Source organism: Engraulis encrasicolus, chromosome 6, assembly GCF_034702125.1.
Source record: "Engraulis encrasicolus isolate BLACKSEA-1 chromosome 6, IST_EnEncr_1.0, whole genome shotgun sequence".
Classification (NCBI taxonomy): domain Eukaryota; kingdom Metazoa; phylum Chordata; class Actinopteri; order Clupeiformes; family Engraulidae; genus Engraulis; species Engraulis encrasicolus.
This window is the reverse complement of record NC_085862.1, coordinates 18,394,427-18,422,424: the sequence shown is the minus strand read 5'-3', so window position 1 is coordinate 18,422,424 and position 27,998 is coordinate 18,394,427. Positions and strand designations below refer to the sequence as shown.

Sequence of the window (27,998 nt, the reverse complement as noted above, 5' to 3'; positions counted from 1 at the left end):
TCCTTCGAAGATGTTCCTCTCCGTTAGGAGTGCTGAACCCTTGACCTGAGATGAAGCCATCCATGGCTGACCTCGAGACTCTTTGGCCGACCGCCCCCATATCTGGGTTATGTAACTGTGGGCTGGGCTGGCGGTTGAGTGTCTGCAGAAACACGGTGCGATTGCTCAAGCTTAGTGCAAGCTGTGCCACGGACAACAGTCGCATCCCCCAGCTGCTCCACCACATTTTCAAAAGGTATGTAACAAACAAGAGCTTGGATCCTTCATGCGAATGAGAGTGTAAATCAAGTGCCTGCAAAATGCAACGATGTAGCCGTTGTGTTGCGCGACACAGATTCGCGAAACAATGTAGCAGCAAGCACGCAGACTCGAAACAATGATGCATCGACTTCACACGGTCTGTCAACGTTTTGTGCTTGCAAAAGACAGTGCATTATGCACCATGTAGTTTACTTGATTTTTTTAACTAGTAGTCATTGCGGTTGTTTCAATGTTAACTTTGGCTAGTTCTCGTATGCCTAGCAATCTTTGCTAATGTATCTATTTATACTGTAATGATTTACATAATTACTCTCTCGTTGACTTTCCATTTGAAAGGCAGTTCTACGTTTGTTGATCACTGATTTCATTTTTTCATTCAGTTTTTTTGGTCATATCTCATTTGTTTTAGAGTGACTGAAAATGGCCCAGACTCCGCTTCTCCAGCTACCCGAGTTCCGCAACGTTTCCACCGGTACACTGGTGGTGAAGGAGCCGCTGTGCTTCTGGAATGGCAGCAGAGTCAAGCCCAAGGGTGGGAAGAGTACCGAGCCCGTGTACGAACCAGCAACTGGTAAGCTTTGAGTCTGGACTGGATTTGGGACAATTTGTTGCTCTGAAATTGAGAATGAAGTTACTGATCAACTTCTCCCACCTGGGCTTCTGGTGTGAAGTGTTACTGGGTCACCATTTATAGCCGCTAGACGTTTGCGAAATTATTATTGATTAACTACTTTACGGTGTTATTAGGGTAAAGTAGCCTATTCGGCTATGGTAGTCGAGACAAACGCATAGTAAACTAGATTGTGTGTACTTGAATGACATCCTCCGTACCTCCCTGCACTGAACAATACCAATTTTCTTGAAAGAAATATGGATATTGAATATTATTTAAGACTATAATTTAAGTAGGCCTAATATTTTGTGGTTATGCTTCACATTGACTTTATGTGTCTTCACTGCTTCAATAATGAACATTTTGGTCGTGTTGATGTTTATTCCCAAGTCAGGCTTTTTAAAAAACAAATGACTACATGTAGACTTTGTAACATCCATTTAGTTTATTGATTTGCTGTTTCCCTGTTGTGTAGGCCGTCAGCTGTGTGAGCTGGTGACCTGTGGAGAGGAGGACGTTGACCAGGCCATCAAGAGTGCCCATGCTGCCTACCTGAAATGGAGCAAGCTGGCGGGCATGGAGAGGGCCCGCATCATGCTGGACGCAGCTCGCCTCATCAGAGTAAGCTTTGGAAGACCCACCACATTAATTGTTTTATTCAAGATTCAAGGTGCTATGTATTGGTCCTGAGGGAAATTAATTTAGGACATACAGTACAAATAGATGGCACGTATCGCACAACCCAATTCCAAAAAAAACCACATGTCTATGGACCATGGCCAGGTAGGCTGACAAAGGGGTCAGTTGTCATGGGCCCAGGGAGAGGAGTTGGAGGCTGAATGTCCTTTTAGATGACATTATCCTGGGCCCTGGGATTTCCCTCAGAATTCCCTTTTAGATGACCTTGTCCAGTGCTTAGCCAAAGCTCTCAACAGCCTTGACCGTCCGTGGCCCTCCCTTTTTTTAGGGAAGTGGGAGTGCCTGCCACTGCAGTTGCTGTCTGTCTTACCTCCCTGAGCTTTGGGTTGGTTTTATCTCCCACATGGAGAACACATATTTTCTGTGAAATGTGCTGCCAATGCTTAATGAGTAGGAGGTGCTTAGATGAATACCATGCTTAGATGCCTGGGTGAATAAAAGTTGATCTACGTGAGAAACCATACAGATGTATCCAGATGTACTTGGTGTGTCTTTAACAGGAGCGCAGAACTGAAATTGCCAGGGTGGAGGTGGTGAACAATGGCAAGTCAATCACAGAGGCAGAAGTGGATATAGACATCGCCTGGCAATGCATAGAGTACTACGCTGGCATTGCCCCTACCCTGGCAGGTACATCTCTCTGTGTGTGTGTGTGTGTGTGTGTGTGTGTGTGTGTGTGTTTTCGCGTATGATTTCATATACTATATACATGTAATATGATGTGTTGTAATAGTGCATGCTATGAATTGTAATAATAATGATATTGCATGTTGCCATTTAATTTTTACGATAAGATACATGGAATGGAATGGACTGCATTTGTATAGCGCCTTTCCACTCCTTCGAGCACTCAAAGCGCTTCACATTGTATGCCTCCCATTCACCCATTCACACACCGGTGGCCGTGGCTGCCATGCAGGGTACCACCCTGCCACCAGGAGCAACTTGGGATTAAGTATCTTGCTCAAGGACACAACGATGGAGTCTGGCCAAGCGGGGCTTGAACCTGCAACCTTTGGGCTGCCGAACAGCTCCTCTACCACCTGAGCTACCACCGCCCCATATCCCGATACAGGGGTCGCTATATGATTCGTATTGGGATGCACGTGTACCGCGATACGGATCATATACCGACCCCTGTATCGGGATGTGTATCGTATCGTGAAAATTCCATGGCAACATGCAATATCATTATTATTACAATCCCGATACAGTGAGCACAGGACAATATTTTAGGCATACATTTTTTGGTTTTATTCATTTTTTACATTTTTAAGTTAATGCAACCAAATTATACTTTTTTCTGTAGAGCAAGAGTTACACTGTAGTGAATGTAAAGCACATATCATGAATGGCAGTTGCTGTGAAGCCTTAAGAAGTCAATTTATTTTCCTAAATGAAATATCGATACTGACGCCTCTGATACGATGCGTGGTGAAGAGGCCCGTGACGATGAATCCCGATATCAACATTTTGAACACGCCCCTACAGCGCTGCAGCTGTACAATATTATCTGACTTCTACATCATAGAAGCATATTTAGGAATATCTTGAAAGTATTTTTTGTGTTGTATGCTTGAAGTAAAGCCATCGACTTTTTGCTATTGTTGTCTTTGGATTTTGTCCAGAAAAGAAGAAAAATAAGCACACTGTTGCTGATCTGGATTTATTTTATGCAGCGTTTCAACCTCACACACTTGTATCTTCTTCAGCCTGAGGAAGAATATTGTAATGATATATATTATGTATTGTTGTGTTTGATGTGTTGATTAGGCCAGCATATCCAGCTACCCGGCGGTTCGTTTGCCTATACCCGCCGCGAGCCCCTGGGGGTGTGTGCTGGTATCGGGGCCTTCAACTACCCCTTCCAGATCGCGGCATGGAAGTCTGCCCCCGCACTGGCATGCGGTACGTACGCTACACTCACAAAAGCTTTTTGATGACTCATCTCCTCTGAGAGAGCTTCCCTACATAACCCTGTGTAACCCTGTGTAACCCTGTACACTTACTTGTCCTGCTTGCACACTCAATAGGTCCACCGCCATTTATGGGTCAAAATGAAATTGTCATTCAGTGTAACGGATACCTTCTGCTGACTGTAACTGTAAAACACATGACTCTTTTTTTAATTTATTTTATTTTTCCAGTGAATTCATGAAAGCCTCGGCTGTCATCCATTCACTTGAAACAATTTTAAAATCATGGTTTTTTTTACAGTTACAGTCAGCAGAACTGAATGACAATGACAACGTCTTTGACCCTTATACGTTACTGCACTTTTTCTGTTCTACAAACTTCTATACTGCCGTACTCTGCATGGACCCCACACTCTGTACTTGCTTGTATGTCCTCTTAGTAGTGTCTCACTTTGGACACGTGTCTGCTAAACGTAATTTAATGTAGACTCACTACACCGCACACACAACCTCTTCATCGTCACTTATTACACTGCCCTACTAAGCCGTCAAATCGAGTTTGGGCGAACTGTAGAAGACCAGCTGTTTTGTGGCTGCATGTCTGTCTCCCTGCTGCTCAGAAAGTAGATTAAAGTAATAGATTAAAGACGCATGGGCTGCCACTATTATACACGTGTTTGACTGCTGGCTACAAGAATATTTTATCTCACTTGGCATTGTGGGGCAGTATACACATGCAATATGCGGTTGAAAATGTGCAGGCATGTAGAATATTCTTGATCTAGAATAATGTAGTGAGATTAAAACGGTAACTTATTAGTCTCAAGAGATCAAGGGTATTGAAGGAGTGATGGGTGTTTAGATAAGAGTGATATTGCACATGGATTTCGCCATAATGTCGCTATTGTTCCAGAACATTAAAACTCGCTGATGGAGCATTTTCGAATTTGCCTGATTTATATAGTGGCAATTCCAGCTCAGCAGAGAACCATAACCTGTCTTCTTTCAACTCTAAGGGTTTATGACCGTGTCATTGAAGTTTTTAGTAGCAGTCAGGTGCTGCAGCCAAGCTAATGCCAATATTGGATAGATGGAACCATTTATTTTGAATTGTATAAAAAAGAAAATCCCTTTTCACTGTAAATGAATGATTAATGTACCACCTTTTCACAATGGTGACTTTTAGATATAGCTGAGCCACCCTTACGTCTGCTTCTAAAAGCATCAATACAATGATGGTATAATGAAGTTGTCCGGCTCCGAGAAGGTCAAGGTCCCTGTTAAGCCCAATTTATGCTTTTTGGCGCAGACTGTTGCAGAGCCTCTGCGTCCACCATATCTGTCTCTCTGCGCAACCATGCCCCCCACGCAGAGGCTCTGCGCCCGTTGTCGCGTGCCTCGAAAAATCCGGACTATCTGTCGGATGGATGCGAAGGTCGCAGAGAGAGGGCGCTGTGATTGATTTTCTCACTACTTCCTCGTTCACGTGGCAGCACAATGCTGGTTGTTTGTCAGAGCAAACCTACCAATATTCTGTGAAACACAATATCAAATAAAATGCTGGTAAATTAAGCTACAATGACATAATTAGTAACTAACAAACAAACAATGCATTAGTTAAGCACTCGTGGCACGATGCCTGCAGTCTGACTACTGCATTGTAGCCACACATCGGCAGACTCAATGTTTCCATGCTTGCATTTTCTGCAAGTAAAAACGGACTTGATATTTCAAATAATGATACCAGCTCATTGCCTTTGCAGTTTGTTTAAAAATATTAAGCTAACTGAGCTAGAAAGTAACCTTGCTTGATAATGAGGAAACTTGCGCTTTTCCAAATGTGTCTAGTGACATGAGACCTCGTGCGCAGATGAATACCAGCAAAAGTGGTTAGCCACCAGACCCAAAGGACCCAGAGGCACAACTGTAATCTGCCCTGTAGTCATTGGCAACATATTTCAATTGCTCCATTGCTGATTTGAAATTGGACCACAAGGGGGCAGAAGGGACAGTTTTTGTCTGAGCTGTTCACCCAAAGCTATCCAGGGACTCTCTTTCCTAAGCGTGTCTGTCCTACCTGTGTTGGTCCACAACCACAGTCAAATATTTTATTACTATATAATTTACCACAGATTACTGTACTATATAAATATACATATTTATGACTAGTTTGTATGTAATTTTTTTGCAATACCGGTCCTATCACACGTTTTATCTTCTGTTCCGTGAATGTTTTATGGGATGTGTTATTTGATTTGTGGAATTCAGATGTCCAAAGGGGGGAAAACAATGGATTGGGAATATATAATTATAGTGCGGTTTGCATGCACTGTCAACAAAGGTATCTAATCTCTCAACTGATTTGTCATCATCATGTAATGTAATGTAATGTAATGTATAATGTCCTGTATCTCTGTATTTCCATCTGTGTGCTGCAGGCAATGCCATGGTGTTCAAGCCGTCCCCCTTCACCCCGGTGACCGCGGTGATCCTGGCGGAGATCTACAAGGAGGCGGGGGCTCCTGACGGCCTCTTCAATGTGGTGCAGGGCGGCGCGGAGACGGGGACCTTCATGTGCCACCACCCCACGGTGGCCAAGGTGTCCTTCACCGGCAGTGTCCCCACCGGCAAGAAGGTACTGTAGGGTGGCCCACCCTGCCACAAGTGGGTCTCCGTTACGCTTTTCAGGTTAACTAGAAAGAAACCTAAGTGCTTACCTGCGCACCACCTCTATCAGGTTTCATTCTTCACCACAACTTTCACAACAATCAGATTTTCTGCGTGGAAACGTTAGCCTGTTTTTAAGATTAGGCGTGGCAACGGGAAGCAGCGCGGTTCTCTGTCGACCTGAACATGCTATCAGTGAAATGGCATTGAAAGATTGCGCTTGCTTTTATTCACCACAAGAGGCCAGCAGAGGATGTGTTTTTTTTTCTAAGAATTCCTTATGCTCTTACAGTATGTGTAATGTTATATCCAAAGGAATGCAGGTGTCAACTTCACGCTGTCATTAAAATACTGAGTGAGAGAGTGAATTAGTCCCGGAATTGATGTAAAAACTGGGCAGTCATGGGTAAGCCAGGGTGTCCGCGGAGTCTAAAAAAGTCTAAAATTACACATTATCCATTTTAGGCCTAAAAAAGTCTAAAATATAGGGATTTTTTGAACTTTAGTCTAAAATTGAGTTTGAGTAATTTAAGACCTACGTTTCAATGCAAAATATCGACAAAGGATTAATGTTTATTTGTTCTGTTTTGCTTTGTTTTACGTCGTTTTCCACACCGCTTTTTTTCCTGGTATTGTGGCAGTTATGGCCTGTGTAGTTCTACATGACATGTTGCTGTTTGCAACGTACAATAATAAAACTACAGATGTGATACGGAAATGTACTGTAGCTCCTCCTCCCCTTCCACCGCACAGTCTGACCAAAGATTCTCTATTCTGACTACTAGCCCACGTTTGTGGTGTTATATCTAGACATTGTTTATATCTAGACGACGTTGTAAAACTATATTGGCGTTGCGGTGGCCATACATTAGATAACTAGGCTACTTGACTGTCTTAAAGACCTGGAAGAAGTTAACTAATGAGGGAAGTCAGTCACCACCTCATTGAAAAAGAACGGATTTCTATTTGGAAGGAAAGGTGTCGATTTAAAACAGAAGACAAATGTGACAGTGCAAGCCAAGGGAATATGCCAGCACCAGTGTGAATCGTTGCAGGTAAGAAGTGATTTTTAGGTATTGCGGTGGTGATGGAATAGTCAGGTGTTGGCCGTGGCTTAGCAGTCTAGCGTAGTCGTTAGCCTCAAAGTTGGCGAAGCTTGATTGTGTCTGTGCGAGCGAAAGAGAGTAGCGACGGTGTGTGTGTGGCTAATCTGAAATTATGAACAGTTCAATTCCCATGGAAGTGCCTTTGTTGTAGGCCTATTCTGTTTGATGCCTTGGTATTTTGTACTGGTTCTGTGGTAGCAATTTGCAAACTGGTGGGCATTTGAGCTGTTACGGTCATGTCCACGCACAAATGTTTCGTGTGTGCTGTCACATGCACTTCTCATTAGCTCTAGGTCCGTCAATGTTTTGAAAGACCTCAGGAGTCAAAGCACATGAAACGATATTGTGCAATGGATAAGATAGGCCTATATGCTATGTCGATGGATGATTTAGTTGTTATAACCCCGTTTTGCGTTTTCTTTGCCTGCTGCTTCTGAATTGATCACCATTTAGCTTCACGTTATGCTGCTTAAAATATGTTAAGCCTACGCTACGTCTAGATCAAACGAGCGCTAGATTTTGAATACCGTAGCCAGCTGCGCATTACACCGACTCTCATGCCGTGGCAGAATCTTTCTCGCGTCACGCTCTCTTGAGCTGCCATGCAGGTGACACTCTAGCTTGCGTGAGACCTCTGGTACAACCCCCCTAAAACGAATAAGGCATGAATCTTTGGATTGAGTGGCAAGGGCTGAGTTGGTCAAAATTTCGAACTATTTTGTTATTAGTATTAACTGCCATAAGACGTTCTCTTGGACACCTCCAATAGATGAAACAAATAAACGTCATTTTATGGCAGTAGTGGTGTTAGCTCATGTTCTGTTCTTCTATCTTGGTTAGGTCCTCTTGCTTGCACATATGGCATTCTTATTCACATTTAAAAACCTCAGTCAGTGCAATGTAAAGACAGGCTATTCACAATTGCTGGCTTTGATCACTTGAAATTGTGAAAGCGAACATTGTACCTTCTCACTGGTCATTTATGATCAGATCTCTTTATGCTTATAATATTCACTATTGCATTCATTCAGATGCACAGGTGTGTGTGTGTGTGTGTGTGTGTGTGTGTGTGTGTGTGTGTGTGTGTGTGTGTGTGTGTGTGTGTGTGTGTGTGTGTGTGCGTGTGTGTGTATAGTGTGTGCAGGGCCACTGACAGCTTTTACCGGGCCCGGGACTAAATTATCTGAAAGGCCCCCCTCTCAATAAATACAATACATTTGGGTCCCAATTCTGGGGGCCCTCTTTCTCAGGGCCCGTGTCAACTGTCCCCTTTGCCCCCCCCTGTCGGCTTCTGTGTGTGTGTGTGTGTGTGTGTGTGTGTGTGTGTGTGTGTGTGTGTGTGTGTGTGCAGGGCCACTGACGGCTTTTACCGGGCCCGGGACTAAATCATCTGAAAGGCCCCCCTCTCAATAAATACAATACAATTGGGTCCCAATTCTGGGGCCCCTCTTTCTCAGGGCCCGGGTCATCTGTCCCCTTTGACCCCCCCCCCCTGTCGGCTTCCGTGTGTGTGTGTGTGTGTGTGTGCGTGTGCGTGTGCGTGTGCGCGCGCCTGTCAATTGACCACAATCTGGCTTTATTACATTTTTTAATACTCCGCGAAGGTCTAAAATTTTGCCCATGATGGTCTAAAAAAGGTCTAAAAAAGTCTAAAATTTCACTTGTTAAAACCTGCAGACACCCTGGTAAGCAGTCAGAGTGTCAGACTTGTAGTGCAAAAGTGGCTGGTTCGACTCATGACCTGTCGGGGTGGTGGGGGAGAGTAATTAACCAGTGCTCTCCCCCATCCTCCTCCATGAGTGAGGTACCCTGAGCATGGTACCAGCCCACAGCACTGCTCCCTAGGGGTGCCATTGAGAGCTGCCCCCTTGCACGGCTGAGGCATAAATGCAATTTTGTTTTGTGCAGTGTGCACTTGTGTGCTGTGGGGTGCTATGTGTCACAATGACATTAGGAGTTGGAGTTTCCCAGGTGGGCTTTCACTTTCACAAACAATAGCCAATGTGTGTCTGTTTGAAGATGAGGTTGAGATGAGATTTGAGCAAGGTTGTATTTTTTTAGATTCATCAAGCCAAATATACTTAACTTTGTATATAGAAATAGAACAACCATGCATACCACACTGCGTCGTTCCGTACCTAAGAATCAGAAATAAGAATATTCTCCCCATTTGCTACATTTTGCTTTTAATTCACAGGATATTAGTTATGTATGTATGTATGTATGTATTTTGTTAACCATACAAGTGAATTGAGTTACTAACCAATATATGGAATTATGGTAGCTGTTTACCTGTGAAATTGTTGTTTATTATGCAATGCAAGGGGCATTACCTAAGGGTTCCCAGTTTGGGAACCTCTGCTGTATTCTGACTACTATGACATTCTGTCATTGCGGATGTATTTTGCATAGCGCAGGAGGGTTTTCTTCTGGGCATTTGAAAATAGTGGGCAGCCAATGTGTTAAATAGTCTCTAAGGCGATGAAATATGTAATTTTAAATAAGACTTGACTTGCCTTGCTGCAGGGCTAATCCTGTACCCATGAATGGTCTCATGGGAAAGGGGTTGTGTAGCTAAGTGTCATGGGAAGAAATGTAGGTATTTTCCCACAGACAGGTTTTTCCTGCTGCCTATTGTTTATATACTATTTTCCCATGTCCTCAAAAGGGGTGAAACAGGTGACCCTATCATGGGAAAGGGGTTGTGCAAGTTGACATGGGAGGAAATGTGCAATAGGTATTTTCCCACAGGCGGGCAGGCGGGCACCTCACCTGCTGCTGTGTTCCTCTTGCAGGTGATGGAGATGGCCTCTAAAGGGGTGAAGCAGGTGACCCTGGAGCTGGGTGGCAAGTCCCCTCTCATCATCTTCAAGGACTGTGACCTGGAGAACGCCGTGAGAGGAGCACTCATGGCCAACTTCCTCACACAGGGACAGGTACAGTAGAGCGATATTCAGTACAGTTATGTACACTCACATAGGGACAGGGACAGTAAAGTTGTTCTCAGTTCAGCTAAACTTATATGGTCAGTGACACCTTGCAACGTCATCACAAGGCCACAAGCACAAGGGAGGACAGGAGTTTGGATAATGGAATGTACTGCACTGCTGCTCTAATGATGTCGCCAGAGAGAGTAGAGAGAGAGAGGTTCCATTGGCCCATTGTTTCCGGGTTCTATTGTTGCAAGGGGGAGGGGGCGAAATCCCCCTTTAGGCAGACCTAAGGACTGTTCTATTCAATGCTAGGAGTATTATGACACGCCCCTTTAGGCAGACCGGAACCTGGTCATGTTAGGTGCCCATAGCAACCTATTACATTGGCATATCTCTATATACTTAAAGAATCTCTGATGTCGCCTTACACTGGTAGTTTTGGTTTGGAAGGGATATTCACTTCTGACCATCCGTGTCAATTTAAGGGTTTCATTAAAATCCTGTGTGAGGGAGTGAATTAGTCCCGAGTGGGTGTGAAACAATGGCCAATGGGTCTCTGTGCTATAAAGAGGAGGTTGAGAATGGGAGATTTGTGCAAGGTTGTATTTTTTTTAGATTCATCCTTCAACATTTCACTTGGAAACCAAATCTCCTTAACTCAGTACATTGAATCACAACAACCACGCATACTGCACAAATGCACAGGAAAACATTCCTCTATGTCTCTATGGTCTCTATGGTGATGAAATGTGTTATTTACTTTAAATGGAGATGCACAGGATCCAAGATCCGGTTCCGGATACGACAGGATAATAGGGTTTTTCACAGGATCCAGATCCGGCAGGATCTTAAGCAGTGGATCCGGTATCCGGCAGTTAGCCAAAAATCAGGATCTGGTGCATCTCTAGCCTAGGTTTTTCAGTCAGTCTTTCACAACCCCAATTGCTGCATGGAGTGAAAGAACTTTGTAAGCGGCCATTGCAGGCAGTGTGGCAGTAAGCCAATGAGAAGAAAATAGTTTGAGCCAACGTAAATAAACATAAAAAGGGCCCACGTGTGCGAGTAGGCTATGTCTTTCAACCCTTTCGTAGGATCCCGTATCCGGTTCTGGATCCGGCAGGATCTTAGTTAGTGGATCCGGTATCCGGCAGGATCTCAAAAATCAGAATCCGGTGCATCTCTAATTTTAAATAAGACTTGAATTGCAGGGCGAATGCTGGACGCCGCCTTTTGAGTGGTCTACCAGGTTAGGTTAGGTTTCTTTATTAGTCTCCACGAAGGAGAAATTTGTCTCGGAGACAGGGAGGTTGCAGCAACATAAAACACAAGACACCAACACAGAAAAACAAACAAGAGCCTGCACGCACAAGAGAAAACAGTGTTCACACACACACACACACACACACACACACACACACACACACACACACACACACACACACACACACTAAGTACCCCTCCCCACAAACACTCAGTACCCCCCAATCATTCGACCATCCACACCATCGCTCTCTAATAAATATCTCGGTTACTAGTTCATCCATTCCATAACTTACATAAAAAAAGTAAAACCAACCAACATTCATGTCTGCATATTCCCCTCCCAGCTATTACCCTTATTTCTTCATTCCATCACCACCAACAGTACCCATGCTAGCTACAGAGATCCATTTTTTCCCACTCAATCGCTTTAGTTCCCTGTTTATTCAGTAATTTGATAGAATGAGGTATAAAGGAATGTTTATAGCGCTTACATTGACAACAAGGGAGTCTAAACCTCCTCCCAGAGTTCAAATAAATGAATTCCCCATTCAGTGCATGATCACCATCCGCTACAATGGCATTCGCCTGACTGATAGTGGCCTGCTCAAAGAGCTCCTGTGGGTTAAGGGGGGGGCATTACCCCCATAATCTTACCTGCCGTTTCAATGAGGCTTGAGATTTCTGCCCTGTGTTTAACTGTGAGATTGCCAAACCAGTTGGTAATCCCATAACTCTATCGTTGCTCTATAGAAGATTTACATGATGTTTTTACATACTCCAAAGACTAAGTCTGCACAAAAAATGGAGACGCTGGTGTATCCTGGCACAGACATTGTTCACCTGGGTGCGCCATCTAAGGTCACTATCTATATGTACCCCCAGGTACTTAAAGGGGCATTCCACCGGTGGAGACATGAATATGTTACTGAAAGTGGGTCATATGTATAGTAGAATAGTAACATACATTTCTAATTTGGTGCCTTCTTGGCCAAGAAAAGGCAGAAAATGACTTTTTAGTGCTTGTGGATTTGTGACAACAATCCCCATAATGCACTGCAATGCTCAAGTTCCACAGGCCACACCCAGTTATTTGGGACTCTATGCATCATCCCTCCCTCAGCTTGCAGGCAGTGTTGCCAGATTGGGCTGTTTCCCGCCCAATTGGGCTGCTTAGGATGGTCGTGTGCGGGTAAAAATGGCATTTAGCAGAAAAACCCGCCCAATTTTAGCCATAGAAATCAATAGAATTGGGCGGGATTTTGAGCGTCTAGGCTGGTTTTGAGCATTTTTTTGGGCTGGAAATCATCAGCCTCATCTGGCAACCCTGCTTGCAGGTGCATCACAGTGGGACAGACATCACTGGAAAGGAGAAGCTGGAGCACACTGCAGCTTAGTTTTCAAGACTTTATTTTGTGCACACACGGGACCAACGTTTCTGTGTTGCTACACCTTCTTCAGAGTCAAATCACAAAACAACAATCTCCTTGGTCTTGTTGACAACAACCTCCTGCTGAATGTCAACAAGACCAAGGAGATTGTTGTCAACTTCCAAAGGGTCCAAAAACAACTGCCACCACTGACCATCGACGGCGATGCTGTGGAGAGAGTGAGCAGCACCAAGTTCCTTGGAGTGCACATCAGCGACGACCTCTCTTGGACCACCAACACTACATCACTGGCGAAGAAGGCCCATCAGCGTCTCTACTTCCTGCGCAAACTAAAGAAGGCAAGTGCTACACCCTCCATCATGACAACATTCTACAGAGGAACCATAGAGAGCGTCGTGTCCAACTGCATCACAGTGTGGGGAGGAAGCTGCACGGAGAAAAACAGGAAGACACTCCAGCGTGTTGTGAACACAGCGAAGAAGATCATTGGAGTACCACTCCCCTCCCTGCAGGACATTTACACCACACGCCTCACCCGGAAAGCACTGATGATCATCAAAGACACAAGCCACCCTGCACACAAACTGTTCAGCCTCCTGCCCTCTGGAAAGAGGTACAGGCGCCTCCGTTCCCGTACCACCAGGCTGGCGAGCAGCACAATGCACCAAGCGATCAAGATGCTGAACACTCAACCCACTCTCCCTCCACTGTCAGCCTCTAGCCAGCAAGGCCACTGACAACCCCCCCCCCCCCCCCCCCCCCCCTATCCCCCACCACCATATCTGCGACTGAACATTCCACCTGCACTACTATACTTGTGACTGAACTTTCAACCTGCACTAACTCAAAACATGCACACACACACACACACACACACACACACACACACACACACACACACACACACACACACACACTGCACTTTCTGCACTAAACTCAAACATACACACTGACACACACACACACACACACACACACACACACACACACACACACACACACACACACACACACAGCTGCTGGTGTACTTGACAGACCTTTTTAATATTTATTTTTCTTCAAATAACACTATTACCATGTCAGAACGCTATAAAAGACTTCTTTAGGAAAAGCACAACAATACCTCTTAATGTATGTCCTCTACAAGTCTTCTGTTGTCCAGTCTTGCACTTTAAATGTCTGTATGTGCACTGTCTATGTCCATACTGTCTTAAGTCCATGTATAAGTACTGTCTATGTCTATACTGTCTATGTCCTTACCTAGATTAGTCTATGTCTGTATGGGAAAGCAAGAAATGTAATTTCAAATTCTTTGTATGACCAGTGCATGTAAAGAAATTGACAATAAAACCTACTTGACTTGACTTGACTTGACTTGAAATGATAGCAAGAGAGAGACACACATTTCAAGTCTTGACATTCACAGGTGATCCTACTTGGTTTGGCTAAATTGGTCTGATCTCATTGCAGGTAATTGACCCCACCCCCCAACACCAGGACAAGATTGTAGACAATTAGACAGCTTGCCAACTTCCCAAAACAAAATAAAAAAGTGAAAAAAACAATACACAAAGAACATTGTCAATAAAACCACAGCTACAATTATTAGAAGACCACAGCCGCGATGCTGGAACAATTTGTTACAGAGAGCAAGACATATTGTGTTCCTCATTTATGCCCTGAGGCTCCACTGAATTTAGAGTATGAATCCAAAATGCCTTTCCACAAAGCCTCTCTGTCTAATTGTCTGCAATCCTGTCCTGGTGTTGGGGGGTGGGGTCAATTACCTGCAATGAGATGAGACCAATTTAGCCAAACCAAGTGGGATCACAAGTGAATGTCAAGTCCTGAAATGTGTGTCTCTCTCTTGCTATCATTTGACTCTGAAGAAGGTGTAGCAACACCGAAACGTTGGTCGGGTGTGTGCACAAAATAAAGTCTTGAAAACTAAGCTGCAGTGTGCTCCAGCTTCTCCTTTCCAGCTATGCCAGTGACTTACTGGCAGTGTTGCCAGATGAGGCTGATGATTTCCAGCCCAAAAAATGCTCAAAATCCGCCTGGAAGCACTAAATCCTGCCCAATTCTATTGATGTCGATGGGAAAGATTGGGCGAGTTTTCCGGTAAAATGCCATTTTTACCCGCCGACGGCCATCCCAAGCAGCCCAATTGGGTGGGAAACAGCCCAATCTGGCAACACTGCTTACTGGAGCCTCAATGCCAGTGATTTCAAAAGCACTGGGACACTGATCTGTGATAGGTCTGTTAGAGCATTAGGTCCAACCCCCTATGGGCGGGGTTGAAAAGGTGGGAAAAAGGCTTGTAGTCTCAACAGAAATCCACCTCTCTAAAGGGCGGGTTATGCTTCCTACTTGTGCCACAGAGTGAGCTTGTCGCAGCCATGATGCAGTTAATTTTGGTTTATGCCCTGTTTTGAGGCACGGTCTGCGCGATTTCATTCCACGCTGAAACTGCCTTCAATACAAAGAGTACACTAGACGTGTCGGTTGTTTTTTAGCATCACAGACTCGACGAGAATGAAAATGAAACATTAAATCTTTATATCACGTGCATGTTTGATCGCACTGGCAGCCACAGTGGTAGTTTGGAACGAAGAAGTGGCTCATTTGTCGAGGACGAAGCGGAATGTTTCCTCGACCTCGGAACCACTGTTCAACTGTCCAAATAACTTCAGCGTCGTAACTTGCAAGCGCATGTGTTGTCTTTGGTTCGTGTAAATAAATCAAACAACAAAGCACGGGCAACTTATTTAATGAAGAGCTCACAGTCCGTAGACCGACGAAGGTTAGAACAAGGAAGTAGCGCTTGTTCTCAACTCGAGGACAGAGCAGGCTGGTCGAGAGGACCAATCAGAGACCTATTTTCGCCCTTTCACGCCGTCGCTCCCTGCGTCGAGACACAATTTTGGGGAGGTGCCCCAGAGTACCTGCGCGATGGGGGGGGCTTCACTACGTGAACTGCGCGGCTCACTGCATTACGACGCAGGGACGCTGGACTGGAGGCATAAACCACCCTTTACACTTCCTATGTCGATGATGCAAAATGACCATTTTTACATCATTGACATAGGAAGTGTTAAGAGATGAATGCGGATGTCTCCTATCTCAGGGGGAATTGAGAGATTTTTGAAAGACCATTCAAAAGTATGACTGGGTGTCTATCAATGGAAAGCCTAATGCAAAATGGGTGGAGTGTCCCTTTAAAAGTTTTCATTATGGGAAAGGGGTGTGCAGCGAAGTGTCATCATGGGGGGAAATGTAAGTATTTTCCCACAGACAGGTGTACATTGTGTAACTTGTAACTTCAGTAATAAGGCAGGTCTTCACTCGTGGTGTCCTTATCTTTTTTCGTGGTCTGAGCAACAAGAGTTTTTTTTCCCTGCACCTTGCACGGTTTTTGCTCACCTTTTTCAACCCTATAAGGTAATGACAAGCGGTTTGCTTACTGGCCACAGTGGCTAGTAAAGTTCCATTAGTGCACAGGAAATACTCAGCAGGGCTATGTTTTTTAAAAGGACTTGGGGAAAAGGAAGTGGTTGTGAGGTGCACCACAGACCACATTTTCGAAATACCTGTGAAAACGTGTTAGGTTCTTGATTCTGTGACTGGATATTGATGATTGAATTAATTAATTCAGGCTTTGAGCATAATCAACATAAGCTATAAATTGCCAACCAAAATTTCAGAGTTGTTTTTTTTCTGGAAGTTTTTCCTGAGTGTGGAGGAAAACGTAAATGCCCTGCTTGGAGTCAAAAATCTTGCCTGGCTTTCAGGCCGTAAAGCAGGGGTGGGGAACCTATGTCTCACAGTATGCCAGTTAATAGGTGCCAATGTCAAGCCCTGCACCATATAACAGCTTCTCTTTTTGTTGTGTGTCGTACCCACCCCCACCCCCCCCCAGGTGTGCTGCAATGGTACTCGTGTGTACGTGCAGCGGGAGATCATGCCCCAGTTCCTGGAGGAGGTGGTGAAGAGGACCAAGGCCATCCCCGTGGGGGACCCCCAGCTGCAAGACACCCGCATGGGGGCCCTCATCACCAGACCCCAGCTGGACAAGGTGCTCGCCTTCGTCAGCGAGGCCAAGAACCAGGTATGTGTATTTACGGTGCATTACATTTAGCTGATGCTTTTAAGAAACTTGCAACATCTTGTAGAGCTACGCAACCCACAGACCCCAGCTGGACAAGGTGCACACCTTCATCAGTTAGGCCAAGAACTAGGTACATGTGTCTACATTATAATTACATTAGATTACTTTTAGCGGAACATGGCAGGAAGAATGTGCCATTGCGTAAAAAAGTACACTGAGGTGATACAGAATGATCATACTGTATTTCGGAGGCCTGAGAGCAATGTTCCCTGTAAAAAATGTAATTTCAAATTCTTTGTATGACCAGTGCATGTAAAGAAATTGACAATAAAACCTACTTGACTTGACTTGACTTGACTTGAAAAAAATTGTTTATGTACCCAAGTAAGTGCACCATGCAAATAGGCAAACTTTTACCTGACAGCCTGTTGGCACAGATTCACCCTTTAGCTAAAGTTGTAATTGTTTCACCAACTATTTCACCAGTGAGTCAGAGACTTGACATGGGCTTATCTTGACTGTACTTATTCTGGGCTCCATCACACCAATTCACATGCTCTATATTTTTCTGTTGGGTGTGTTTCAGGGTGCCAAGGTGCTGTGTGGTGGGGAGCCGTTTGTCCCCAGCGATCCCAAACTGAAGGGCGGTTACTTCATGTCGCCCTGTGTGCTTGGTAAGCACCGTTCACTGCTCAGAGTAACTCTGAGCAGTAGTAGCCAATCTGCTATACATACAGCAGGCCTACCGTATGTAAACAGTAAATATATGATTGTGTTCAGCCATGGGCTGTTGCTGTTGAATTGTGATGAATTGGTCTACACACTGGGAATGAGCTTCAAAAAGATAAACTTTATTTCTTTATACAAATGCCAACATTTCGATCCACCAGTTGGATCTTCCTCACGTCTGCTCTACAGGCTGAAAGTATGTTTTGTGATTGGGGGGCAGTTGAAAACCACTGGGAATGGAATTATTTGTAAGGTTGAGAACGGTTGTTGCTTTGTTGGAAGACTTGCTACTTTCACTGCAATTCTATTCTATTCTGTTTTACTCTATTCTAGTGTAGTAGTCTATTCTTTTTTTTACTTTATTGCATTCTGCACACTTCCAGACAACTGCAGTGATGACATGAGGTGTGTGAAGGAGGAGATCTTTGGTCCTGTGATGTCCGTGCTGCCCTTTGACAACGAGGAGGAGGTGATGCAGAGAGCCAACAACACCAGCTACGGCCTGGCCTCTGGAGTATTCACCAGGTACGCTGAATAAATTAACTATTCACCAGGTACGCTGAATAAATGAACTATTCACCAGGTACACTGAATAAAAGCACTATTTACCAGGTACGCTGAATAAATTAACTATTCACCAGGTATGCTGAATAAAAGCACTATTTACCAGGTACGCTGAATAAATTAACTATTCACCAGGTACGCTGTATAAAAACACCAGGCAGCTACGACCTGGCCTCTGGAGTAAAAACTACTCACCAGGTACGCTGTATAAAACACCAGCTACGACCTGGGCTCTGGAGTATTCACCAGGTACGCTGTAGAAAAACACTATTCACCAGGTACAGTGAATAAATTAACTATTCACCAGGTACACTGAATAAAACACCAGATATGGCCTGGCCTCTACAGTGAGCTGCCAGGTGCGCTGTGTAAAGCTAGCCGGGCTCCGTCCTACTGGTGACGCAACGCCTTCGCCTCAGCTACACACAGTAGGGCCACGAGCTTGTTCAAGTAGAATCTGATCCCGCTACAGCGGGATCTCCACCCACTTTGTCTGGAACCAATCAACTGAGCTTTTCCAACCGTCCTGGGTAGAGGCGTGTTCAAGGCAGTGACGTGGTTTAAACTGAGACGTTCTATTGGGACTAAGAAATGTTTGGTTTAAACTTCGGCACAGCCCTCAACCAGTAGTAAGCCGAGGGAGGCAGGTTAACCAGGCCATTTGGAAACACTAATCGTTACAGTCCTGGTCAGACCAGAATCGCGGTACGTGATCTGAAGTCTATGAAAATCAGGCAAGTATAAGGGGTCTTACACACTAGGGCGGTAAAGCGTCGCGGAACGGCCGTGTTTTTTACCAGCGTCGGTGAAAATACATTGAAACATATCTGTCCTTACACACCAACCGACGGTAGCCGAGCGTAAGCGGCGTGGGAGCCGGCTACGCGCCGCACTGCATTTGGAAAATAGAACTCGAGCGTATTTTTCATGCCGGCGACCGGCGGTGTCTCATTCAAATGAATGGCAGAGTAGCATGCTAGCTTTGGCTGTGGGGAGGGTTTTGAACAGGACTGGCCGCGCACGCCGACGCTGTCAGTGTGAAAGGCAGAGAAAAACATGCCGGCCAAAACTAAGCAGAAAGACCGCTTTCGTCCCGTGACCGTTCCGCCTTGGTATGTTTTGGCCCTAAAGCCCAATTTATGCCTCAGACGCGTCAAATCTATCTCTGCATGCGACCACACCGCCCACGCAGAGGTTCTGCATTGTCACGCACCTCCAGAAAATCCCGACTACGCAGCAAACGCACACCAACCTCCGCAAACAAAAGGCGATGTGATTGGTCATCTCAGCTACTTCCTTGTTCTTGGGCAGCACAGAGCTGGTAGTTTGTGAGAGCCTGACCGCACAAATACACCAATCGCGACTTGAGCGATTCCCGCGGCAGAAGTATTTGACTTTGTATTGAGTCGCTGGCGAGTGAAGAGACAAAAGGCGATTTGAATGACTTGAGCTTGGACTTTGGAATATTATGCAAATGAGCTATGATGCTTGTAGCGGACATACATTTAGGGTCGGATGTATTCGGACAGCAAAACAATTTTCATTCTTTTGGCTCTATACCCCACTACAACTTATTTGAAATAAAACAAACAAGCTGTGTATTAACTAGACTGTCATCGTGAATTGAAGGTGTTAACATCCAAATCGCATTAACAGTTGGTTCCCATGTAATAATTGATGATGATAATGCTTACTATTGACAAAACCTGAATGATGAATTTCAAGTTTTTTTGGGCTATATTATCATGCCATATTAATCCAAAGGTTTCAGCAATCCTTGGACAACGCTTCCCAGTGCAGGTGGACAGTGAACCAAAGTGTCATACAAAAGCACACAAACCATTTTTAGGTTAAAAAAAAAAAGTCCAATTCTATTCAAAGGCCTTGTCAATCACCCCACCTGAGTACAATCGAACAATCAAGCAAGCATTTCACTTTTTGGAGGCAAAAATGAAGGGAAAATACCTCAAGAATAAGCAGGAACTGAAGACTATTATAGTAGAGGGCCACCATAGCATCACCTGGGATAAAACTCAGTTTCTAAATATGCATTGCAGATTTCAGGATATAATTAACTGGAAAGTATTTCACAACCAAATATTAAAAAGTGAAAGTTTGATTGTGTAAGGGCTAGCATGTCCAATTACTTTTGGTCTCTTAAAAACTGGTAGGCGCACATAGAAACTGTTGTAATCGCAACACTGTTCACTCGATTTGGAAGTAAATCCCCTAATATTAAAGCTGAAAGACCACAGTTATAGTACATCATGTTTGTACTATAACTCCATGGGGGTGGTCGAAAGTCCATGGGGGTGGTGTATAGAACCAAAAAAGAGGAACATATTGCAGATGACCAAATATTTATGAACCTAAAGGGTAATTTCCACTGCCCGTTTTCTACCCGGTACAGCTAGACACAGCACGACTCAGTCGCCACTTGCTTTTCGATTGGGCACGGCACAGCTTGACTCAGCTAGAAAACCAGCCGGCCGGCTGAGGCAAGCTGAGAGGGTCTTTCGCTGCCTACTACCCAGAATCAACGTTATCTCGTCCTCACCGGTGAATCAAAAAATTATCATGGCGGGCACTAGATCAACTCTCGGAATGCTCTTTAGTTGACACTGTATTACTTTGATAAGAAAATTTGAAGGCAGAAAAATCAACATTGTAGTATCCAAATATGATTCCGCTGAAACTATTTATAGCCTACTTCGATAGGTGAGATATCTGTCGGCCTCAAGTTAAGTCAACTAGCCTACGTAAAGTAATGCTACGTGACAACACCAAAAACGTAACGCAAAAACGTTTCTGCAAGTAAAAATGGACTTGATATTTCTAATTATGATACTAGTGCCTTAGCTTTGCCATTAGTGTAAAATACTACGCTTACTGAGCTAGAAAGCATCACGGCTCTATGGCAGTGGACGGCGCTTCTGCCCCTCCCCCCCCTGTCCAAAAACAGGTCAAGGTTTTCCTTTATTTCTCAAGCCATTAAAGCACTAAACAAGGTGATCTGTTAACCCAGTCATAAGCTTTGGCGTGTAGTGTGTGTGCTAGTGTGAGCAGCAATATTCTGTGTTTTTTATTCATTTAATTTTGATCTTACGTTCGTATTGTAATTTCTGAATCCGTGTGTGATGTTGTTTGTGCCCACCAGAGATGTGGTGCGTGCCCACCGCGTGGCAGAGAACCTGCAGGCTGGCACCTGCTTCATCAACAACTACAACGTCAGCCCAACTGAGGTGCCCTTTGGCGGGTACAAGATGTCAGGTACGCACCCTTTCACTTACAAGCAAGGATGCAATACTGCACACAGGCCTACTGGGCCCAGGGGCCTAAGAGTCAAAGGGGACCTGAATGGGTTAAAAATCACACTTTTAACTCATTGGCTGCCTTGGCCGTCGAATGACGTCATTTCAAATAGTGACGCCCCCTACCTTCGACGTCGTTCGCCGACAATTGCGTTTTTTTACAGCCAGGCCTCGAGGACGGTCTGACCTATCTTCTGTATGAATTTCAAGCCTCTAGGCATTTTCTAACTGTTCCTGTAGGTGGCAGAAGTGTCCTTAGGAACAGTCAAGGCAGGGCTTTAGCTCAGAGCAAGATGAAATTTCAAGACAAAAACACCCCTTTTTTACTATTATAATATAATCTCAAAAGTAGCATAGCAAAATCATTTTTGAAAGTAAAGCACCTGTGACAGTAGTCTACTTTCTTGCCCTCTGATTTTAACACAGGTAGGCTACTGATTTTAGTGTCAGAGCCTGACAAAAAAAAACCTTCCTCTCATGACCAAAATACAATCCCCTGTTGCTATCTAGCTAGAAGGCATTGTAGCTAACTTGCCCAAAATACACCATGAGATGATCTGTGTGACAACCTTTCATTTTGGATAATGTGATCAGCCTACACAACATCAGGATGTTGCTTACAAAATATCATCTAACAGGAGAATGCACGGGACTTGGTGATGTGTCCCAACTGAGGTAACTTGGGTATAAAGTTTGCTACGCTAGCTAGCTAGCTAGCACGAAATCGCTAACAACTTACAACTAAGCCTAAATAAAGGAGCCTTGGTAAGTCAACTATTTTTTACTCAATCCACAGTTATTTTTATGGATCTGTATAGTATGATCAGCTTACTGTATCATCAAAAAAGACAGGGGGGTTGCAGATTCTTGGAACAGAGTAGCCTTTGTGTCTGGTCAGATGCATTCAGCTCACATTAGAAAGCATTGCACTTAGCCTCAGACCAGCTAGCATTCACCACTCCAATCGGCTTGTGAAATGTTGGATGTGTGATCAGTACTTTATCAAAAGAAAATTCATTGAACAATATAGGACAAGATCACTATAGCAGAACCATGATGACAGTTATCATCAATCTGTAAATTGTCCGCTCTGCCAAAGAAGCTGCAGTAAGCTACGCTAAGCGGTGCTGCCTGCCTACCTGCCTCCCTCCCCACAAGACACAACACGGTACTATTTCTGGAGGAAATAAACCAGCTGTGATTCGTTCTCCAACGAGGGGAGAGGGAGAGGGAGAGGTAGGGAGTTACCGGAGTTAGGGGCAACTGCTGTCATGATCCATGCTGCGCGCCAGCAACTAAACCAAAACACCCTTGTTTTCGAGTCCCCCCGTTATATTTCAGTATATTAGGTTGAAAAGGTCATACAAATGATCTTTTTGTTCAGGCTACAGATGACAGAAGACTGTGTAATAGCAGCTGATAGGTTTGGAGTTGTTAGGACGATGCCATTACGGGCAAAAACGTTTGCAGTTATAGTTCTACTTCAAATGGCGTTTTCTCAGCTTTTTGGCTAGAAAGCAGCATTTTGGCGAATTCCACTTAATTTCAACAGATGATTATGAAAGAACGGAAAGGGGTAGAGAGACACCGTTTTTTTCTGATGACAGATGAGCGTCTAATCTGTGTTTTGATAGGTATGGTGTTGACATAGACACAGAACTCAATTTTCTGTGAGCCTCCAAAAAACACCCAAAATGCTGAAAAATGGCTGGCACTCCGAGGTACTCTTTTATGAAAATGGCTGGCAGCCAATGAGTTAACAGATATTTGCAAGTTTTCTCTGGGGACATACCCCAGAACCCCTGACAATATGGGGTCTCCAACATCTGGCCTGAATCGCTTGAAAAATATTTTTGTAAACTAGCAACATCCATGGAAGGAGGGCTTTCTTGTTGTATTGTCCTGGTGCCCATGGAGTCCCTGCTTCAAAGACGACCATCATTTCCATGGGAGAAGCCCAATTAAACATTCCTTTAACATTCTTTCATGCATAAATCAATTTGTCTGTTAAACCTGTTGGACAATTACTCCATGAAGATACTGTATTTGTCATGCTTGGGATTGGGGCTTTTCGTTGGCTCAAAGCCTTTGTGTTTGCTTGGTGCTCTAGGCCCCTCCACATGTATGTTTATGAACTGTCTGATGAGTCTTGCTCAGGGATGCAAAATGAATTTCACTGTCAAATGACAAAGTGAATAGCTTGTCATATCATATTGTATCGGATAACGACATGTAGCCAGTATAGCCCCACAAGATATCATTGAACATAATATAGTATTGCTATACTATTATGACCTTATTCTGGACACCCCCCCCCCCCCAACCCAGAGTTACTATTTGTCTCTGACCTCTATACTGGATGTCTCTTACCACATAGTTATCCTGTCATGTTAAAGAGTTGCCTAGCAACTGTATACTACTTTTAGGCGCTTCCTTTCTCGACAAAATGTCATCAGTTTTAGGGAATATAAATTGTTTATTAATGCTGTTTGTTCCCATTTATACGCAGGATTTGGAAGGGAGAATGGCCAAGTGACCATAGAGTACTACTCCCAGCTGAAGACAGTGGTTGTCGAGATGGGGAATGTGGACAGCCTCTTTTAATTGTTTGAGCCCAAAACTCTAAAAACCCTCAGCTGTTCCTTAGAAATGTGACTTAGACATTCATGCTGTGGAGAAAAAAAAAGCCTTTCCCCCCCCCAAGGTGCGTAACATTTTTATACACTTATTGCAGCTTTAAGATGCTGCATTTTTCTGGGCTGTACTGGTAACAGTGTGTGGTGGACCCATTCAGATTTAAAGTGTGCCTTATAATGATCTCTTCAGCAGGACCAGAGGCTGAAACTTCACAGCATTTTTTTTGTTTTGTATTTTGGTTTTTTTTTATTTTGTTTTTAAAAAAAAGAGTCCATTATATCTTCATAAATGTGCCAACACAATTAGTAAAAAAAAAATTGCACTCTGAAACAAACATGTATAAAATTATTTCAAAATAAAAAAATGTTTGAAAAACTCCAAGTTTTATTCATTTGCTGTACATTTGTAAAAGGCACATCTGCTGATTTCAAAGGACATCAGACTCCCAACACCTACTGTACGTGACCCTGAGGAAGTCAAAGCGTTGAAACTTGTCAGGTAAAGCAGGGGTCGTCTTCAATGAGTTTCATGACCAGTCTCTCCATGCATTTAGCAGGGATAGGGGTGAGTGCAACAGGCCTGTAGTCATTGAGACATGTGATGTGGGACTGTTTGGGAAGGGGTACTATTGAATAAATATTAACCTAATGACAACCTTTAGTCTAGTTGACTTTGACACTCTCAAGAAAACTACAAAGTCTCAGTGCCTCTACGTCTGATTTGGATATCCTTCCAACAGCCTTTTCTAAATCTGTTCTCCATCTTATATCAGATGAGGGGCTTTATTATCTCCGCCAAGGAGGTTATGTGATCGCCCGATTTCTGTGTTTGTTGGTTCCATGCACCTCTGTTCGCATGCTATTTCACAGCCTGCCACAAGGTGCGCCGCGCGGTGAATGAGCACTGAGCACCGGCGTGCCTGCCTACGCCTTTCACAGCACCAATAACGGAGAGACTGTCCTTTGCCGCCAGCGCAAACACCAAGTGCATTTCACCTAATAAAAAGTTGTTCATCCTCAGATAGCCTTCATCCGCAGGCGGCCTTTAGGCTACACCCTCGTTGAAGTTAACAAAAAAAATCCTGTCTCATTTTTGGCTAGGCCTACGCTGCCAAACATTTGTGATTGTGTCCTATTCCCATTGCTGTTGCGAGATGGACAGTGACCACCCCCGCAGATTGTTTAGATTCACAATGCTGTCGAATGAATTAGGCTACCTTTGTCAAAATAATTTTATGACTGTAAGTTCACAATTCTGGTAAAGTTCATTACATCCCCTTCGCTACATTTAGGCCTAAAGTTAACCCCAAGCTGTTTGCGAGATGGACAGGGATCGGAAAGCCCCACAGCATGCATCATGAGGACCGGTGAATATTCCACACGGGTGAAGGAATAGGCAGCCAGCTCAAACACCAGTGCTATTAAGCCTAGGCCTACCTAAAAGGTTGCTCATCAGCTGACACTGGCAGCCTGTAGGCTACACCCTCGTTGAAGTTAACAAACAATCCTGTCAAATTAATTAGGTCTACCGCTGCCAAAAATGTGTGAAGTGGAAGTGCACTGCTGCGAGATGAACGGTGACCACCGCACATCATCTTGGTTGACAACGCTGACAACTTAATTAGGCTACCATTGCAAAAAATATGGAATTAGTGGCTGTATTCACAATGCTGGTCAAATGCATTACACCCCCTTCGCTACATTTAAATTTAACCCCAGTTGCTAGGTGAACCGCAATGCCCGTGGACAGATTAATAACGGTGAATATAGTGGTTTTCTATGAGGAATGCGGGGAAGGAAATGCGCTTCAAGCCGACAGCGCCAAGACCAACCAGTGGCCCATGAGAAGGATGCATAGATAGGCCTATACCCTCGAAGACAAAAAAAAATAAGACTTATCCTGTTGTGGATGTTTAAATTGACAATGTTGGCCAAAATCATTACATCCCTTTCACCAATTAGGCTACAATTCTAGTCACGCTTGATCACAAGCTTTCAAAGCGGGTTGATTTTACATTTAGGCCTAATTTGCGCACATGTATTGCGAAATGCACTGGGTGTCATTATAAAAGTGAGTAAAAATATAAGAAAGCTACCACTTCCAGAGGGCTATCATACCAAATAATGTCCCTCAGGCATGGAGGAGTACAAAAAACATTGATAGACTTTGCCACCTCAGGGGATACCAACTTCTGCTCCGGCCCATGGACTAAGTATGGAGGTATGCATAGCCTATATGATAGAGTTTCAACATATTTAGGCCTACATGTCAAAACTGCACAAAAGTGTGCTTTGTGAAAAACACCATTTCTGGTAGACTCCAAATCACCCACTCAAAAGGAGATTAGCCTATAAATTATAGCCTACATTTTCGGATTCCTCAGTCATGACCGTTAGTGTTTGGATTTCGTTTTTCTGATACTCCCTGATGCCACAGGACTAAACGACAAAAGATTATTTGGGCAGACATGTGAAAAATGTGTGTGAGGAAATGTTTGAGGAGCGCCAGGGTTGGCACAAGGCCTACTTATTAACAACATGTTCACAAAAGGGCTTAAATGAAAGCTCCAAACATCCCCTTCACAATGATGCCAAACATGGCAAAATAGGCTACACATGTTCTAGCCCATTTATTCTAGAAGGACCAGTAGCAATAGGCCCACTACTGCACCTCAAAAACTTCTTATTATAATGGAGGGTCACTTTGAATGATAATAACCCAGACTTGGCTGTAAATCCAGAAGGGCCATCATATAAAAATGATAACTTCAGACATGTGTCTTTTGAAAAAAATAAAAATGCAACCTTTGCCCTCCTGAGTGGTACACATGGCCCTGAACTATAACAGCTTGAGGGCTGAGCTGGCGGTCGAGTCGTCGCAGATTCACAGCAAGCTGTGCCACGGACAACCGTCACATCCCTCAGGCCCCAGCTCCATCACATTTTCAAAAGGTTTGTATCAAACAATAGCCTGTAATTTTTTAATGCGAACGAGAGTTCGAAGTGTGAAGTATCTGTCAGCTAAATGCACCGATGTAGTAGGCCTAGGCCAAGCAGTTATGTTGCGCGAGTCGGTTAGTGATTCAATGTAGCAAGTAATGAGACTCGAAACAATGATGCATCGACTTCACTGTCAACGTCTTATGCTTGCGGAAAAAAGCCTTATGCACCACTTGATGTATACTTTAACTAATTATGGAGTCGGCATAGGTAATTGAGGTCGTTTCATTTGGATAGTTCTCGTTTGCCTAGCAATCTTTGCTAATGTATAGGCCTAGGCCTACATGGCTATAAATCATTAGTTTGAGAGTTCCTGGCGGTTCAAGATTCAAGATTAGTTTTATTTGTCCCGCAAGAAATTGGACAATTACAAAGCTGTTGCCACAAACAACACATAACGCACAACAAAAACAAATAAAATCACCCATTACAAAAGAAAAACTCAATAGGCTAAAAAAAAAACCCTCAATATTCCTAAAAAGGCCTATTCAAAGTGCAGTAGAGGCTATGAAGTGCATAATGGGCGTATCCATAGGCCTACATAGCATTACCAGACCGAAGACAGTTAGCGACTTGAGTTCAATAGATTAATAGCCTAGATGTGGGGATGGAAAAAAATACCGTATAGGCCTAACTATTCAGAAACCTCTTTTACTTTTAACTGGCACTGTATCGCCTGTCCGAAGGGAGAAGTTCTCTAAGTGCAAAACGTGTGTGGGGTCTTCAATTATTCCCCTGACCCGTTTAATCACAGATTCATATATCACTTGTAGGGTGGGCTGCTCCCTTACCTCCTCCACTTCA

The 27,998-nt window shown here is 44.0% G+C and overlaps 1 protein-coding gene across 1 annotated transcript; it reads left to right on the top strand.

The window, feature by feature from the left end:
- Positions 1-127: 127 nt before the first annotated feature.
- Positions 128-24,593, top strand: LOC134450821 (4-trimethylaminobutyraldehyde dehydrogenase A). Its single transcript, XM_063200820.1, has 12 exons — positions 128-235; positions 671-832; positions 1,350-1,495; positions 2,074-2,203; positions 3,347-3,481; positions 5,928-6,124; positions 10,058-10,198; positions 16,766-16,954; positions 17,541-17,628; positions 18,067-18,208; positions 21,405-21,517; positions 24,068-24,593. Exons 2-12 carry the CDS (start codon positions 682-684, stop codon positions 24,160-24,162), a joined length of 1,527 nt encoding a protein of 508 aa, XP_063056890.1. The 5' UTR covers positions 128-235; positions 671-681; the 3' UTR covers positions 24,163-24,593.
- The last annotated feature ends 3,405 nt before the right edge of the window (positions 24,594-27,998 follow it).

Excerpts from the sequence above, each read along its gene's own strand:
- LOC134450821 (XM_063200820.1), top strand. The coding sequence starts at position 682 with ATGGCCCAGACTCCGCTTCTCCAGCTACCCGAGTTCCGCAACGTTTCC. Across the intron at positions 1,496-2,073 it reads ACGCAGCTCGCCTCATCAGA|GAGCGCAGAACTGAAATTGC; the intron begins GTAAGCTTTGGA and ends TGTCTTTAACAG. Across the intron at positions 3,482-5,927 it reads TGCCCCCGCACTGGCATGCG|GCAATGCCATGGTGTTCAAG; the intron begins GTACGTACGCTA and ends TGTGTGCTGCAG.